Here is a 17,398-nt window from a genome sequence, read left to right as displayed (position 1 = left end):
AAACAGGCTCCCGTATCGTCTGCGGAGGCGGTCAAAGCCAGGAATAGATGTCCAGAGGTTTCAAATCGCGACTCCTGATTGTGGCGCAGGCTCAAGAAACTGAGGCTTAGCAGTACGAGCAACCGTACTCCGTACACAGTTACACCACTCCTGTCTCAACTTGGTCTATCGTGATCAATGAATAATGAACCAACACATCCAGGATTGCAAATTTGACTGCCAACAAAAACGGGCAGTAGTCGCGGTCAGGCACGAATCAACCCCGATTCTCGAGCCATGGCGTCAATTTCCAGCAAAGGGTGGAGTCGTGGAGATGCGCCCTTTCAAGCGACGAGTGCAGCATCTGGAAACAAATGGGGAAATAATCCCTCACCGGGCCCAAAGCCACAGACAATCAGCTTATCGGAAACATGGCCACAGCCATGGGACTAGCTGTAGATCCCCGCCTCCTGATCAATCACCTTCTCCGCTGCCTTGTCTCCTCTTATCGTCCACTGCCGATTGGCTCCCTGCCCCGGGTCATGACAAACGCTGCTGACTGGTGTCGGGCCGATTTCAGCCTGTGCAGGCTGAGGGGGTAGGAAGTCACTTTCTGAGGGACTCAGCAAGGCTAGAATTGCGCTCGCTCACTGCGTGCGAAGGAGAGAAACCTCTGCGAATTTGGCTGAAGAAAATCGAGCCCGTGTGGCGGGTACAGCAGAAGTTGATAGGAGCTACAGATGGTTGATTGTGCGATGGCCGGGCCGGCCGTCGGGTAAGGACTAATTTGGCTGGTGGATCTCATTATGGATCCAGACGGGGGGGGGAAGAGAACAAAGAACACCTGATATCCCTTTGATAGTGGAAGGAATTAGCATAGTACTAAGTATATTGCAGTTGGTCAGGTTTACAGGGACGTGGTTTTGGGAATTGGAGATTTGCAAAATAGCTCAACACATACAGGAAACGATGATTGTGGTTGAAGGTTGGGTAGTCAGTGGTCGGTCGAGGTTCTAGATGTCGGACTGTATACGGAGTAGCGGGTGTGGGATGACATGCATACTAGAGAGTAGTAAGCTGCGACGCAGACGCTGCAGGTTGAAAGATACCCTGTATTGATAACTTACGTCTATAGAATTTGCAATCCCGATGTGACTCCGTCTGCAAGACGCGTCGGAGATCTATATCCTATCCTCCCCTCCCCTCAACAACCCAACAACCCTTCCAACCACCCAATCTCAATTCCTGTACAGAGTCAAATTGAACAGCCACATCACTTATACCTCCGTGAAGAACCAACGAACGAACAAGAACCTCCACAATGCCTGACCCGAAGTATTCTAACCGTGCGTACAGGATGGTACATGGTACTACTGAAATGACAGCTCTCATCCTGATAGACCAGACAGACCATGTTCGATTTCCGTCCCCCTCCCCACTTTTATCCGGGATGAAGACAGTATACGGGAGATAGGAACAGGAACAGGAACAGGAACGATCTACGGACTACTTCTGTGCCGATTTGCTTGTCCTGGGTATTAGATTTTGGATTTGGTTTTTTCTAACCACTGTTGTGGTTGTGACTCATTCAGCCGACGCGAGACGCGAGACGTGAGCGAGCAAACGAACTACAGCCCTGTTGTCCATGAACGCGTAGAGTTTGGTAGATAATTATCTAGGTATCTGTTATATAAGTTATACACATGCTTTGCAATATAGTACCCCAGATAATCATCAGATAACTAAGTTACTCCCACCGAGCTTACACCTGAAGAATGAATCCAAGTAAGCAAAACAGACAACCCAATCCTAAATCCATACCCTATACAAAGTAAAAGACGATGCAAACTTCCAAAACCAAACTGAAACACAAGAAGCAGCAGCAGCAGCAGCCCTCCTATTCAATCTCAATTTCAAAAATACCCCTCCCTCTAGAGCTAGACAATGTAAGGTAGACCCAGTATCCAAAACAAATTTCAGGCCAGAACAACCACAACCGAAAAAAAAGCTCCATAGTTAGGCAGCTAGCTGTAGTCTACGCAGAGACCCCCATTTAGAGTCATTAGACTAACTTACTAACTTCAAACTACGGAGAACGCTACAGGAATGAACACTTCCTGTAACTACTGGACAGTGCAAGCAAGCAAGTCAAGGAGAGTAATTCGCGCAGTTGATCCGAATCACAATCCCCCTTCAAGGGTTTGACACCTGCATACCGGACTCTGTAATTTTCCTCAAACTGCTCAAGAGTTTTCCAAAGTTATAGAGAATCACAGGAAAGAAAGATTCCCGCATTCCTTCGGCAGCATCATACAAAGGGGGAAAAGGGAAAAAGGGAAAGGGAAAAGGGAAAGAATCGTTTGACAGCTCATGCTTCTTAGGTAGCTAGTAACTTTAGTGTTTTTTGCGCGCGGGAAAAAATGACCCGGCGGCCATCAGCCAACACCTCCAGACGCAAAACTGCTCTGGTAAAACTTAGACACATCCCAAAGTTCTTGCATTTTCATTTCCGTTTCCATTTCCATTCCTATTTCTCCCCTTGCATCTGGTTGGGGGAGGTGGTCAAAGTCCGGGGAGAATGAGGAATGATGGGCGGGAAAACGGAAACGGGGGAAAATCCCTCATACTTACTACCTGCCCCATTTCAAGCACTATAACTTACGGTAAAGAGTGTTGGCTGGATCTACAGGGTCAGAACTGATCGACTTCCGGCAGATGGGTTTGGTTCAGTCGACAACTCTGCAGAAGTTGCGTGGAAATACTGAGGTATCAGATCAGATCACCGCTGGGTAAGTTATCCTTCCTTTCCTTGCCTTACTCCCCGTACGGAGTACTCCGTACAGCCTGCCCCGTTATTGGGTCTTGCCGTCTTTCCAGGGACGGAACCTCCGACTCAGGGTCTTCAATCCTTCAAACACAGGGCAGAAGTTTGGGGGTCATGGTTCGGTCACGGCCGGGTTTTCTGGCTTCTTACTCGATTACTTCAGAAATGTTGCGCGTGCCTGGGTTTGATGGTGACTGGGTAACTATTCCAGCTTACATAGTATGTAGTATCATGGAAGTAAGATCCTGTCTTATATTAGAGCAGAGCTAGCGACGTCCTGCAGGTACAATTGCTCATGAATCAATCATGTTTCGCCGGAGCGGACGGCCCATTTTGCAAATATCAAATCATGGTATCGTTCGGCTCGAGACTCTCGTATCCCCCTGGTCCTCGGCTGGTCCAGGTCCCTAGGGCCGAGGGAGCAATCCCCACGCCGCACGATCTCATGGCACATGACGTGACGCAGCTCTGTGATCTCACATGGAACCACTGAGGAAGTCTCGGGGGTCTGAGCTGAGCATCGTCTCTTCCACATCCGGCTAGGCTCAGATAGCACCAGACGAGTGCCAGTCCAGTGCAGATCAAAGACGCCAAATGGGGATCTGGTGGCCCCCGTACGCCCCATGCAGACACTGCATTGGGACTAAATCTGAGCGACCGGGTGAAACGCTGCTTCCAGAATGGCCAGCAAAGCTTGTTCAAGCCTTCATGCACAAAGAGAGAGAGATAGGACAGGTAACGCATGGCCATCCCTATTACGTCACCGCCTCGTCCGATTGCCAATCGACAGGTCACTATCTGAAGACGATTCTCCCCCACACACCGTGGTTGCAGCGTATCCGTGACCTACCCTCGGTCTGGGGGGTAGGCTATCAGCGGCTCTTGCGCTGCCGGGCCCATCGTAAAACCCACTCTACCAGAATCCCCAAGTCCTGCGAGACTTCTAATACCCTCGCGATGGTCTTCTGCAACTCGGATACTTCATTGTCATGGCCTCCGCTCGCTTGAGTGTCCATCAGATCCATACTGGTGTTCTCATCATCAAACAAACCAGTCATGTCGATGACGGACACGCGACCGTTGAGTCCGACTTCAAGGCTGACAGAGAATTTGCTCAGCGTAGAATATTCTTGATCCAGTGTCGATTTCCCTTGAAGGTTGTCCACAGTGAAAAGGAGCATGATGACCGGGGCTTGACCAAGCTGCGTGCGCAAGGTCACGTCTACTTTGACGTCATCCTCGGTGGTCGAATCATCGTCAGAGCTTCCGTCCATAGCACCTTTCCCCTTGCCTATGGTATGAGCACCTGCTTGTCCAAAAGTTCCTGCTTGTCCAAACCCTCCAAGCAATGAGTTCAACCTCTTCTCGTTGGGATCGTCATTGCTGAGAATAATGATGTCACCCTTGGTTATCGTCTGCGATCTGTTGGCATTCGAGAGATTGAAGAACCCTTTGTAAAGATCTTCCTGTGCATGAAGTTTGTCGTTGTCGGGCTTGGGCGTAGTAGTGAAGATGCCACGAATCAAATTCGCCAGGAACGCGTACTGTCGTAAGATCTAACAAAGAAATCATTAGTATGCCCACATAATAAGCACAATACGACACAGGGTCCGTACCGGAAGTATGTCTGCAAGCTGTCTTGGGTGCGAGAACGGAATGTCTCTCAGAGTCCGACCTGCGACAGATTCGAATGGCTGGAACGTGTAGCAATGCTGTTTCTTGCACGGCTTGCCATCTTTGTCAATGGTCTGCAACGACAGCCTACGGCTTCTGCGACCAAGCTGCGATGCTTCTTCAGGTCCCAGTCCCATCGCACCAGCCGCCGATAATGGCGACCAGCCAGGGGCCAACAGTCCATCGTATGTGACCATCTTGAATTCCGGAGGTAACTGCATGCCGAGATGGCGGTAGATATCTGACGCCGCCAAGATGGGGAGATCCAGCGGCGGTTCCATCCTGGCCACAAACCGGCGGTTGGGCGCAGAAGAGCCCAGCATGTTCGAGTCGAGCGCCATGGCGTCCGAGTGGCTTTGCGCGGCCGCAATCATCACGGTTTCGGGGGGCTCGGCCCAGTTGACCACAACTCCCTCGGAAGACCCGGCCGACTCACTCGAGGAGGGGCCATTCTCGCCATTGTGGACTGCTGTCAGAACCTCCGCGGCAACCCAGTCTTTCGACACGCGAAGAGATGGATATCCCTCCTCGCACTCGACCACAACGCTCCACTTGCCCTTTCGCGCGGCCTCGTCTTCCTCCGCCGGCTGATCGACGACCATCTCGTCGTCGGAGGCGGATTTATGCTTCGCTTGCTTCGCATCCAGGACCCGCGCCTGCTGCACCCAGTAATCGAGGCCGAGCCCCACGCGACCCCCCTTGTGTAGAGACGGCCGACCGACCCAGCCACTGCAGAGATGATCGTAGACGCCCAAGAACTTGCGCTGATCCGACTCCGCCTCCCACACGCGCTTCAAGCTCTCATACAAGCCCTCGATCGCCTCAAAGCAGTTGACCTCCTGACTGAGTCTATCATGGCGCGCCAGCCACTGCAGGTTCTCATGGAACCCGGTCAGCGGCTTCCACGCGCCCCGCTCGCCGTCCGCGGGGGACTGGATCAGGTCGCGCTTCAGCACGGCCGTCGCCTCCTCGCGCTGTTCCCCGTCGGTCGACTCGGGCGTCACGTAGCTCAAACTCACCTCCTTGACGACATTGTGGCCGCGGTGGAACTCGATTTCGAGATCCACAAAGTTGCCGGCGATGCTGAGGCTGTCCTCCTGCCAGATCGACTCGAACCCTTCGAGCTGGCCCAGGCGCTCAATGCCCTCGCGGCAGACCCCGCGGCCCGCGATGCGCGTCCGCAGCAGCTGCACCACATCCTCAATGTGTCTCTTCCGCTCCTCGTCGTTGTCCCGCACGCCGCCCCCGCCGCCCAGTTTCAGGCCCTGCATGCCCAGCGCCTGGATGTCGCTGTCGTTCATCCCCGCGCCCACCAGGCCGCCGTCGTGGCCGGCCGGCGACGGGCTGATCCCGCTGTAGCCACCGAGCGCGAGCAGAGCCGACGGCGAGCTCAGAGTGACGGGGTCGTCGGCCCCGGTTGTCGCCGCGAGCGGGGTGGCATAGTGGTGCGCCGAGGCGTTGGCGGGGTTGCTGCTGTTGGGGGGTTGGATGTGACCGCCCGGTCCGGAGACGGAGGGGGTTCTCCCCGCGGGTGACTTGTGGGCGATGGGGCGGGCTGGGTGCGCGCCAGCTGGACGAGGCGAGGAAGTCAGGTAGGTCGGTGTTGCTCCTGGGTTCGGCTTGGACGATGGCGTCGCCATGACGGGCTCTCTCTCTGTGGTTCCCTTGAGAAGTCAAGGCCGGAGCAGAAATCGTAGTCCGCACTTTGTGCGATCAAGAAGAGAAGACAAGCTGAGAGGTGCGAAACTTGGATCCGGGTATCACAAAAGAGAATAGAACCACACTTGCTAAGGCAGAGCCATACGGACTCAAGTCGTTCTTTACGCGGGAATGCAACCGGTAACGAAAAGAAGAAGCAACGGGCCTTAGCGACCCTAAATAGTATCTCCAAGGAAAGTGACTCGACAAAAATAGATCATCAATTAGGAAGCAAGGAAAGAGAGAGGGAGGGAGGGAGAGAAATCCCCCACAGAACCGTTAAGTTGACAAGGACAAGGAAGTGAGTTGAGCGAGTTGCCTTCAAGGTCATGTCATTCAATGCGGGCGGAGCTGCTGCTTCCAGCCCGCCCGAAAACGCGCAATCACATGAGTTTGTCTGGTTTGTTCTACAATCGTCATCGGCCCCGGGGTACAAGCTTGCGCTTCATTTATTGTTTCGACTCGATGTCCGAAGATACCACTAGGATCAATCATCCTTGATTCCTTTTTCCTCCCTCAGCATGTTCGCTCTTAGGAATTCAGTGCGCCGAATGCCCCAGTGGGCACAGGTTCGTTCTGTGTCGACCTTGGAAGGCAATCCTCACATAGTAAGTGCATCCTTCGAGCCACTGGCGCAGCGTCGCGAGCTTTAATAGAAGCCATTTCGCTTCTCTTGTTCCTCTTTTGTGCTAACAACCTCTCACAGTACGTATTCCCCAAGAATGGCACCAACATACTGTCCTTGCTTCCTTCCGAGCCAACCAACCCCGACCTGGCCATCGGTGTCTCATCCAAACTACCTCCGACGCCAGATTCGTTTAAAGAGAACCCCAAGTTCCTAGAGACTTTGCAAGATGTCATGACTGAGCACGGTCACAAAGACCCCGACGCTATATCGCAAGCACAGGTCATGGTGTCTACGTCAGGAGCTAATTTGAGCACCGGCGGGGTGCTTTTGACCGGGGGACGGGAGAGGAAACGCCGCAGCGAGGGCGATTCCAGCGGCGGAGCCAGTGGCCAAGGCGGCGCTGGCTCCGCTGGGAGAGGTGGTTGGATTCATCTTTCGGATAACCGACGGCCACCTGAGTATGGCCGTATAGCTTGGTATGGATGGTGTCCGGCTTGTGGTGTAAACCAACGACTGATCGAATGAACATAGGCCCGAAGATATCTTTGGGAGCTTGGAAGTCGACGGCGAAGGAAACTTCGTGGGTGGGAACGGTAACTACCAGTCGAGCGGTATGTACTCCGTTATACAAAAAGCTCTTCACCGACCCAAGCTGACGAACCCGACAGGGACGTATCGCGTGGTGACTCGGGATGGAATGTAAGTCATGCAAGCACCGTCATTTTGGACCCAAAACTAATCAGGGTATAACAGTCTGGGGCTGAGCCCATTTTTGCGGGAAAAGCTGGTGCAAAAGCTGCGCCAGCAGGAGACGGGATCATTTTCCGTCGGTAGTGACCATGTACAATAGACCCTTGCTGTCCTCATTGCCGTCTCCAAAGACTGCACTGATCCAAAAACTGCTGGACAGTTGACACAATCTGTAAAATAGACTCGAAAAATGGGACAACGCCGCTCAGAGACCAGCTCATAATTGCCGACGACCCAATCCACGCCAAAATATACTTTGCTGCCAAGCCAGATGATGGAAAAAAAAGTCACTTTTGAAAGAAATTCGTTATAGGCTGAGTCCCTGCCGCCGCTTTCTTCTGCTGGGGCTTTTTGGCCGGCTTCTGATTGTGGGTTGCACTTCGCATCTGCTTTCCTCGACTTGGTGCTTGTGTTGGACTTGCTTTCTGCTCGGTGCCCTGATCCGGTGAGGCTGGCGGGCTAGGCTGAGTCTTCTGCCTCTTCGCAGCTTCATCCTCGACTTCCGCAGGACTCTCTGCCGGATGCTCCCGTTTGACCCCCGTAGCCGGCAGCGGAGCATTGTCCTCGGTCCACTCAGTGTCTACCGTGTCCCGATGGTCCGGTTCATCCTTGACGGTTTTGTCGTCCGAATCTTCTTTCGACGGTGCATCACCACTCTCCGGCGCAGCCTTTTTGGCATTGGCGAAGAAATTGGCAATATTGCTCTTGTTCTCCTTACTGCTCACCGGCACGATGAAGTCCGGGGAGTTGTTCCCCACCTTCCCAACCTCCTTCGGCACCTGATAACACTCCAACTCGCCCTCGTACGGCTTCAACATGGCTTGCAATTCCTTCGACCACGTCGTCCGGCCCGGATCCAGCCACCGGTTCATCGCGTCGCTGTTAGGCTCGAGAATCACAGGCATCCGATCATGTAGAAACCTGAGGTACGGATTCGAGGATGTTGTAATGATCGTAAACGTATAGAGCTCTTCATCCGACCCTTTCCCCTCTCCCGTTCGCATTAGCATTAGCTCCAAAAAACCACGTACAAATCCCCCCCCAACCCGGGGGCTCCTGCAACAAAAGCAGAGAAGAGACTCACCTTCATACCTCACACAATCCCACAACCCGGCAAAACACATCAGATCCCCATCCCTCCGCCGCACAAAATGCGGCACCTTCTCTTTTCCTCCCGGTCCCTTCTTCAACCACTCAAAGAACCCCTGACAGACGACGACGCAGCGCTTCTTGCGCTTCATCGACGTCCACATCCCGCGGTCCTCGAGCAGCGAGTCATCCCGGCAGTTGATCGTGCGCATCAGCGACCCGTAGTCGGGCTTGCGCTTCGTCCAGAACGGGATCAGGCCCCATCGCATACTTTGGATTTTGTAGCGGGGGCGGTTGCTGACATTCTGCTTATCAGGACTTGGCGGGTGGGTGGTGGTGGTGGGGTCTTGTTGGGGGTTAGTAGGGGTCTCATTGTCGTCGTGCTCTGGTGGCTCATGCTGCTGCTCGTGCTCGTGCTCGTGCTCTTCAACGCCAGTGGATGCTGTGTCCACGCGGTACACCGCGCCATTGTTGCCCGGCGCGAAATTATATGTTTCGCGCACCTCGTCGTCGTCCGGGACTTCGTCGACGGGCATGCCCTGTTCTTGGAGACGATGTCGAACGAAGTTCATGCGCTTTTGGTTTGGGGAGGGGATTGTTAGCTCATCTTGGCCTGAATACTGATTTGCTCGGAACTATAAATGTATAGATGGAGTAGAGGTAGGGGGGGGCTGGTTGTATTGAGGTCACGTACCACGCCTAGTGCATATCGTCCACACATTATGCCCGTGTTAGATTTGGCCTCGAGTATATCGAAGATCGAAGATTATGCGATAATTGCAAGTAGAGATGCTACCTTGAAGAAAGACGGTAGCTGCGACGTCATGTCATTCAGCGCCGTGCGGCGGAGGAGAAGCTCGGACCATTCTGCTTTAGGTCATACAAAATCGTCCCGCCGACAACCTCCGCTCCGCTGCTTGTCCTCCATACAACCATCTTTCTTCTTTCACATCCACGCTTCCTCTCCTCAAATACCATCAATTAAGGAGACTCACGGAAAACTTGACTCGTCTCGTCAAAATAATTCCGTTGCTATCAAACACCAACACAGATACTGAAGACGAACCGCCCAAATGCTCAGCACGCTCTCCCGGCGCGCCGCCACCAGCGCCCTCCGAATCCGCCCCCTCACACCCCAGAATGCTCGCCATCCCTTCTCAACAACACGCATCTCCTCCCGACCGCGCCTGACGGCCACGACGACGATGACGACCCCACTCACCCTGCAATCCACAAGCCTCGCCACCCAACCAGCTCGGCGCACGCTCACCACGGCCCAAAAATGGAAGCTGGGGTTCCGCAAAGCCCGCAAGGACATCTGGCGCAAGAACCCGATCGTACTCCCCTTGGCCCTGCTCTCCGTCTTCAGCGCCACCTGCCTGTTCGCCTACATCGCCTACGTCGAGGTGACGCAGGTCGCGCCGCAGTACAGCAAGTTCCCGCCGCCGATGGCGGAGCGGCTGCGCACGGCGGTCTACTACACGGACGTGGACCTGCAACCGCAGAAGGCGATGGCGGCGTACAAGGACGCGATCCACATCGGGCTCGAGATGGGGCTGCACCAGTATTCGGACGAGATCCTGGGGGTCCACCTGCAGGTGTCGCATATGCTGGAGAAGGCCGGGTTGGTCTCGGCGGCGGTGAAGGTGCTGGAGCAGACGCGGGCCGGGGCGCTGGCCTGGGTGTATCGGACGCGGCGGGCACGGTCGCTCCCGCAGAAGCCGATGGTGGCCACGCCCGTGGATCCCAACGACGCCAGCAAGGAGGCAGTGGAGAAGCGGATCCGCCAGGCGACCGGCGAGGACGTCGGTGAGAAGGATGCTGTGAAACGGGACGACGAGCAGCCCGGCGCAAGTACCGCGGATCCAGCCAAGGAGGCCGAGTTCCAGGCGTGGGAGGACCGCCAGCAGAGCAAGGTGCTCAAGAAGTGCGTCGGCATGTCGATGAAGCTGGCCGAGCTATACGAGAGCGACTACATGCAGGATTTGGAGAAGGCGGAGGAGAACCAGCGGCAAGCCGTGGAGCTCTGCCTGACCGAGATGAACCGTCGGGTGGCCCTGGGCCTCCCCGTGGGGAACCAAACAAAGGCAACACCACCACCACCAACAACAACAACAACAACAAGCGCCGAGGCTACCGACGAGGACGATGGCTGGATGAACCTTGAGGAGATCGCCATCGCCCTCAAGGACCTGGCCAACCTCTACTTCACCCAGGGCAAGTACGACCTCTGTCTGCCGCTGTTCATCCGGGCCAGCGACGTGATGAAGGCCGCGGAGGGCGACACCCCGACGTGCAAGCAGCCGTTCCTGATGGCCTCGATCGGCGCCACCATGGGCGAGATCGCCGCGGCCCCCAAGCCGACCGCCGGGATGCGGGCCCCGCGCGAGCAGGTGATCGCGCAGGCCCGCCAGTGGCTCGACCAGGCCCGCGCCGTCGCGGGCAAGATCGACCCCCAGGGCCAGGAGGCGGAATGCAACGAGGCCTGTGTGGCCGCGCTGCAGAGTCTGGGCGAGCTGGCGCGGCTGGAGAAGAAGCCGGACGTCGCCAGGGAGCACTACAAAAATGCACTGAGCATCGCGCAGCGCCTGGACGAGCCCGGCTTGGTGGAGGGGGTCAAGGCGGCGCTGAAAGAGATCAAGACGCAGTGAATGCCATAGCTAGGCCATCCATGCACTGTACCTGTGGCCGTGCATACGCATCTCCCCATAAAGATAAAAGAAAATGTACATTATTCGACTCTGACAGTCTGGACCCGGTGCATGTATGTGCATCTACCAAACGTAAAGCATGTCTTCGGAGGTCATCTTACGAAATCTGAGGCGAACGAGGGTACCTAGTAGGTTCCAGTTCTGACCGCCTCCAGCTCCATGCCCTTTCTGCCGCCTCCTATTTTGGAAATTCGTGTAGCTAGCTGGTAGTTAGGGTACTTAGTGGTGCGAGTCGACATAGGCGCGCGACGATCTAGACAGTAGACCGATTGCTCTAGCTGACTGGACTATGACTTCATCGAGAGAGTACCCACCAAGGCACTAAGTCTAGAACCAACTACGAGACCGATTATATCAGACCCCAGGAGGGGGAGGGGGGGCAGAGATATAAGTTTTTTAACATCTTTTGAATGGTATTCGAACAATCCACCTCTCATCGTTCACAAGGATCTCCCTGGCAATCCGTCGTGTTTCAAGACCACGAATCGAGTAGGAGCTAGACATGGTGAAGAGAGACAAACGATAACCCGGGGGAAAGAAGCCCGAATGAACAGGGTGGGTATAGAGGGGGGAAATTGGGGGGAAGGCGGTGGGGATAGGGTGAGTTTTGGGTGTGAGTTAGAAACACCAGGCGGAAGAAAAACCCAGAGTGCTTTTTTTATCATTTGCTCATGGCTCATACATCCCAAACCAATGCCTGCCCTTTTTATTTTTGATCTTGGGAAAAAAAAAGAAAAAAAAATAACAAACATGAGTTCAAGTTGATATTGTCTCTCTCTCTCCTCGCACACTTTTCCGCCCCGACCAAAATCCTAATTAAGCTTTAAGGGTTGGGTTGGAGCATATTTATGCCCGCGACATGACACCCCAGGCACGGATCTTGTTGTCAGTGTAACCAGCGAACAGAGTCTGGCCATCAGCGCTCCAGGCCAAGCTGATGCACTCGGGCTCGCGGCTCTTCTTGCCCTTCTCGATGAACTCGGGCTTGAGCTCATCAACCTTGCTCTTCTTCTCAAGGTCGAAGATGGTGATGCTGCTGGCGGTAGCAGCGCACAGCCAGTAGCGGTTGGGGGAGAAGACGAGGGCGTGGATCTCGTCACCGGCCTGGAGGGAGTAGAGGTGCTTGGACTCGTTGAGATCCCAGAGCATGGTGGTACCGTCCTTGCCACCGGAGGCGCAGAGGGATCCATCGGGGGAGATGGTAACGGTGTTGATGTAACCGGTGTGACCGATGTGGTCGGTCTGGAGACGGCAGGAAGCGAGCTCCCAAACCTATTTGATGGATTGCGGGTTAGTCTTCATTCCAAAGATCAAGCATTGGATGAACCAGAAATTCAATTCCACCATTCTCGCAACCACAAACAGCAAAAAAACAGGTCGATTGTCCATCAGGCATTGGGTGATTGTTTGTCTCATGGCCGGAAGGCTCTGAAGTAGCAAATACGTAGATATGCAAACATCCTCTGGACGAATCGAAGAAAGAAAAAAAAATAACCGAGGCAGACCGAAAAATCGAACGTACCTTGACGAGCTTGTCCCAACCGGCGGAGACAATGACGGGGTTCTGGGGGTTGGGGCTGAAGCGAACGCAGGAGACCCACTCGGAGTGACCCTTGTCGGTGATGGTGAACTTGCAGTCACCGAGGGTGTTCCAGAGCTTGATGGAGCGGTCACGGGAAGCGGAGACAATCTGGCGGTTGTCGGCAGAGAAGGAGACGGAGAGAACGTCGTTGGTGTGGCCGACGAACTTGCGGGTGGTCTCACCGGTGGAGAGCTCCCACAGGCGGAGGGTCTTGTCCCAGGAGGAGGACAGAGCGTAGGCACCGTCGGAGGAGATCACCTATACAAACGAAGCCCGCACACGGTCAGCCCATCATTCCTTTTTGCTTTCGTTTCTGACCCTTTCCCTGATCCCGAACAGCCTGGATTGGCAGTCGCTTGGCCTTCGGGTTGGACACGGATAGTTGGAGGATGGAACGGAGATCGGTAGCATACACAGTCAGAGACGATGTGAGAGTGGCCCTCAAGGCTGCGCTTGGGGTAACCGTAGGCCTGCTCATCGCGAGTAAGGTTCCAGATGATCAAGGTCTTGTCGCGACTGGCGGAGAGCAGCATGTTGGGGCTAGAAGTCACAAGAACAAGAAAATGTCAGAACTCATGTTGTCCATATCAAACTATCATTTTTTTTCTTCTCTCAACCTAGTGCGATTTTGTTGCCATCATTTCATGATTCCTGTTGCGGACAATCAAACAACCTATATATACCACTCCAAACCTCCGGTCTTTCTTTTGTGGCTTTTTGGGGCGTAGCATATATAAAATTGTTCCATCGCCCTGCACCATTCCTCGCAAAACTCGCAAACAAAAATCGCACTTCGGTTGAGGTTGTGTGGTAGGTTTTTTTCTTTCTTCGGTATGTGTGTTTGGTATGCCCTTACTTCTCCAGAGAGGTGGCAAGGGAGGTAACCCAGCCATTGTGACCCTCGAGGGTGCCGCGGAGGACCAGTTGCTCAGCCATGTTGGAGTCTGGGTGACGATGAGGAGAGAGGGATGAACGCGGGCGGAGCAATTGTCCTTGACTCTGGGCTGGGAAGTAAAAATGCACACAGCAACTGTTTCGAGGATGGAGGAGACAGCGTGCCCGCCTGAGCCCTAACTAGCGTGCCCGCCCGACTGGTTGTTGTGCGCCTCGCCCAACCCTAAGCCAGGACAAGCGAGTCACGTGGCACTGCTGCTGACTCACCCTGGCATAACCCTCCAGCCTGTTAGTTATGCATCCTCCGCTCCCGTCGACGATCGATCTACCCCGGTCTCCAATATTCCCCGGTCCAGTCAAAGTCCAGTTTACATGCAGTGTTCAATTCCGACTATCAACGTAATATACATACTCAGAATATCAGTCCTAGCGCACCTTCATTTTATATAGTACACGCAAGCCTCACTCTCCTCTAGTTAAACACCTGCACATTCGGCATCCTTCCCAACCCAGCACCCCCGGTCTTCTTACTCTTGGCCGCATGGAAGCCCGTGGCACTGTTATCGCGCACATGCGCCCGGAGCAACTCCAGCACCTTCGACTCCTTCCACCGCGACGGCACGGGCCGGTAGGCAGCCTTGTAGGCGCCCACGGTCTGCGCCCACTCGCCGCTCTTGGCTCCAGTCTGCTTCCAGGTCTCGGTGACAGTATCCTGGGCCCCCTGGGCCGTGGACGAAGGGGACTGCTCCCCGCCATCGGCCGGGGGATCCTGCGTAGCCCAGTAGTAGATATCCCAGTCGTTCTCGTCGAGGAAGCGGTCGTATTCCTGCAGCTGCGCCTGGTCCATCTTGCCCAGGTAGACGTCGGCGAAGGTCGACAGCAGCAGGTCGGACTCGAGGATGCCGCGCTTTCGGCTCTGATCTGTTTGCAAATACCAATGTCAATTAGCGATATATCTCCGACACGACACGCTCTCGGGGTTCGAACTAACAAGCCCGCACAAGAGGTGATTTGAATAGTGATGCCAGTAAAGAGGCAAGGGAAAAAGACATACACAACAACCGAGCGCGCATGGTCGTTACATCCTCGCCCGATCGGCGGAGAGGCTCAACCCGGAAGGTGATACCCTCCATCTCGCCGACACCCAGCTCCGGCTTCTGGGCCCCGGTCTCCTCGCGCCCTCCGGTGAAATGCTCGACCTTGCCGGGGTACGGGTCCGCCGGCTTGTAGTTCGGGTCGACGGCGCCCACGAGGTCTGGAGGCGCGGACTTGGCGCCCACCTTGGGGAAGTCCTTGGTCATCGTAGAGGTCGTGTTGGGGACATTGGGGTTGTGGGGCTTGTTGATCTGGTTCTCTCGGTGCTGGGGCGCGGTCGAGGGCGCGCGATCCTTCACGGCGCTATCGCCGTTGAGACGAACAGCCGAGTTGCCGAAAGAGCGACGGGCAAAAGTGGTCGTTGTGGTAAACGAGAGGGAAGATGCGGATGGCCGCACAAAGCGGTGGACAAGTCTGGATGCGGACATCGTGGCTATGTGTCAATATCCCGAATGAGTTACTGGGAGCAAAGAGAAAGTCCTGAGGATAATGATTTTTTGATCGGAGTCTGGGGAAGTCCGTCGGTAATCGAGCAATTGATCCGGCGAAGAAAGACCGGGTTGACATCATCCGCAGATGCAGCTGTTTGCTGTGTTTGCACGGCACGATGCACCAACCGCGACCTGCCGATTTCGAAAAGTGGCAGCTTTCGCCTCTGATGCTATTATGACTTCAGTCGAGGATTCTCTTCTCATTGGGAAACTGTGGGAGCTGTTGGAGAGAAACGGTATCCTATTCGCTGATCCTAGGAGGTTTGGATGCTAAGTGTCATGTCTACTGTTGATAATCACCAAGTGCGACTCACCCACCACGGCTGTCATAGACTACAAACGATCAAGAAGCTGTATATCAATGCAATTGGAAGAAAGTCCATATATTGGTCATGACAAGTAGAGAAGCATCAACCTGTAACCTCCTCCATCCCCACAAAATACACCCCAAGCTACAAGAAAGAAATCTAGATAAGGTGCTTGGATCTGTACGCAAAAAGAATGAAAGGCTTAGCCAACCCTTGCTCGAATCCAGATCCCCATATACGCAATGAAGCAAGAGAAAAGAGAAAGGAACATACCTGAAGTAGGCCCGCAGATAGACCACCTGCCAAGCGCCCAATCCAACCAACATGCCCATAGTGCCGAAAGCGAACCACTTGACACGCTCGTTCGTGCTCTCGTTGGTGTCGCGCAGCTTCTGCTCACGGGCGCGCAGGTATTCCATCTCGCTAACGATCTCCGCGACCATCTCCTCGATGCGACGGAGGTCGGTCTCGACGGGCTTGAGCTTCTCCTGAACCTGGATGCTGGACCAGTCGCGGGCGTCGGCACCGATCTCGACGTCGAGCTCGATCGACTTGTAGGGGTTGGGAATAGCGTCTGTACGATCACCCCCCAAAGATGATTAGTTATGCATTCCACTGGGCACGTTCTTTCGGAAGTCTTCAGGGGAGAGCAAGGTGAGACGTACGGCGGGTGGTCAACTGGTTGTCGAAGCAAACATCAAAGGCAGTGTCGGCAGGGGCAGTGAAGGCCTGGCGAGTCTCTCCGGCAATGTCCTTGGGACGACCGTGCTCATTGCCCAGGGCATCCTTGATCTATTCCCAGCATATATAGTTAGCTGATTGCGTGTCCCGACCCAGTCCTTCGAAGGTCCCTCGAGAATCACGACTAGTTCGATGCTTGCTCGATCCGACGTCACAGAGATAGCTCCGGGATTATTGCCACGTACGTGCATGTTGACCACTTGTCCGTCACCCTTGTTGCCGCTGACAATGGCAGTGACTACAACCAGCTGGTCCTTGAAGACGAAGTTGCGGATACACCGTTCATTCTTTCCACTGACGGCAGACAGGTCAAACTTGAGAGCGGAAGAGAGTTGAACAAAAAGAAGAAATAGAAGGCCAAGAAGGGACCTCATTGTAAAGTGAGTTGCCGCCATTGTTAACGGCGATTGTCGCAGCGGCCGACAGTAAAGTCTAGGAAATTGACAACGAAGCTCGGAAGCGGCCAGTATTATTGATGCCACGCCGCGCTCCAGGGGACCGGGCAAGGCCGGCATAACATTGATCCGGTTATCGGCCCCCCTTCCCGTTTCAGGTTGAATCAACAATGCCTAGTCTGGATATCTTGGCCGCAGCATCGTACTTATACTTTATGCGATATGGATATGGCTGCAAGTAGTGACAGTATACGAAAGTCTTCATCCCTGGTCGCAGACACTATTCAAATGTGTCAGGCAGCTACATTATGTTACTATGTACAGTATCGGCAAAGGTGCCCTATTCCTCGATACAAAGTAGGATGTAAAGATGGCTCGAACCAAAAGTGATACCATAGGATGTAGATCCCAGATTGCAAGATTTTGGATTGGAATTAGTGGCCCTTGGGGTCATTGACACGAAAAGAAGAAGAAAAGCTGAGAACACAGGGGAATCAACTAAAAGTAGAAAAGAGAATCGCTGCAAGCGAGGGGTGATA

The 17,398-nt window shown here is 54.3% G+C and overlaps 5 protein-coding genes across 5 annotated transcripts; 2 read left to right on the top strand and 3 right to left on the bottom strand.

Annotated features, from left to right (window-relative positions):
- Positions 1-3,551: 3,551 nt before the first annotated feature.
- Positions 3,552-6,315, bottom strand: BO95DRAFT_147355 (RNA polymerase II mediator complex middle subunit MED1). The gene is made up of 2 exons (XM_025580613.1): positions 4,420-6,315; positions 3,552-4,359 (listed from the first exon to the last, which is right to left on the bottom strand). Exons 1-2 carry the CDS (start codon positions 6,115-6,117, stop codon positions 3,676-3,678), a joined length of 2,382 nt encoding a protein of 793 aa, XP_025441649.1. The 5' UTR covers positions 6,118-6,315; the 3' UTR covers positions 3,552-3,675.
- Positions 6,316-6,644: 329 nt separating this feature from the next.
- On the top strand, positions 6,645-7,808 carry BO95DRAFT_443306 (uncharacterized protein). The gene is made up of 5 exons (XM_025586637.1): positions 6,645-6,783; positions 6,882-7,279; positions 7,335-7,414; positions 7,472-7,502; positions 7,557-7,808. Exons 1-5 carry the CDS (start codon positions 6,697-6,699, stop codon positions 7,651-7,653), a joined length of 693 nt encoding a protein of 230 aa, XP_025441648.1. The 5' UTR covers positions 6,645-6,696; the 3' UTR covers positions 7,654-7,808.
- Positions 7,629-9,417, bottom strand: BO95DRAFT_443305 (SOS response-associated peptidase). Its single transcript, XM_025586636.1, has 2 exons — positions 9,337-9,417; positions 7,629-9,217 (listed from the first exon to the last, which is right to left on the bottom strand). Exons 1-2 carry the CDS (start codon positions 9,361-9,363, stop codon positions 7,841-7,843), a joined length of 1,404 nt encoding a protein of 467 aa, XP_025441647.1. The 5' UTR covers positions 9,364-9,417; the 3' UTR covers positions 7,629-7,840.
- BO95DRAFT_473890 (TPR domain protein) lies at positions 9,365-11,425 on the top strand (the record flags this gene model as incomplete). The annotated part of the gene is made up of 2 exons (XM_025589759.1): positions 9,365-9,481; positions 9,932-11,425. 2 exons carry the CDS (start codon positions 9,365-9,367, stop codon positions 11,291-11,293), a joined length of 1,479 nt encoding a protein of 492 aa, XP_025441646.1. The 3' UTR covers positions 11,294-11,425.
- A 319-nt stretch (positions 11,426-11,744) lies between these two features.
- On the bottom strand, positions 11,745-16,910 carry BO95DRAFT_473889 (40S ribosomal RACK1 domain-containing protein). The gene is made up of 9 exons (XM_025589758.1): positions 16,650-16,910; positions 16,389-16,515; positions 15,997-16,297; positions 14,884-15,227; positions 14,314-14,750; positions 13,792-14,009; positions 13,349-13,475; positions 12,876-13,193; positions 11,745-12,625 (listed from the first exon to the last, which is right to left on the bottom strand). The coding sequence occupies exons 1-9, from the start codon at positions 16,857-16,859 to the stop codon at positions 12,200-12,202; spliced, it is 2,508 nt and encodes an 835-aa protein (XP_025441645.1). The 5' UTR covers positions 16,860-16,910; the 3' UTR covers positions 11,745-12,199.
- Positions 16,911-17,398: the final 488 nt, after the last annotated feature.

Source organism: Aspergillus brunneoviolaceus (genome assembly GCF_003184695.1).
Source record: "Aspergillus brunneoviolaceus CBS 621.78 unplaced genomic scaffold BO95scaffold_38, whole genome shotgun sequence".
NCBI lineage: Eukaryota > Fungi > Ascomycota > Eurotiomycetes > Eurotiales > Aspergillaceae > Aspergillus > Aspergillus brunneoviolaceus.
This window is presented reverse-complemented; position numbering and strand designations above follow the sequence as displayed.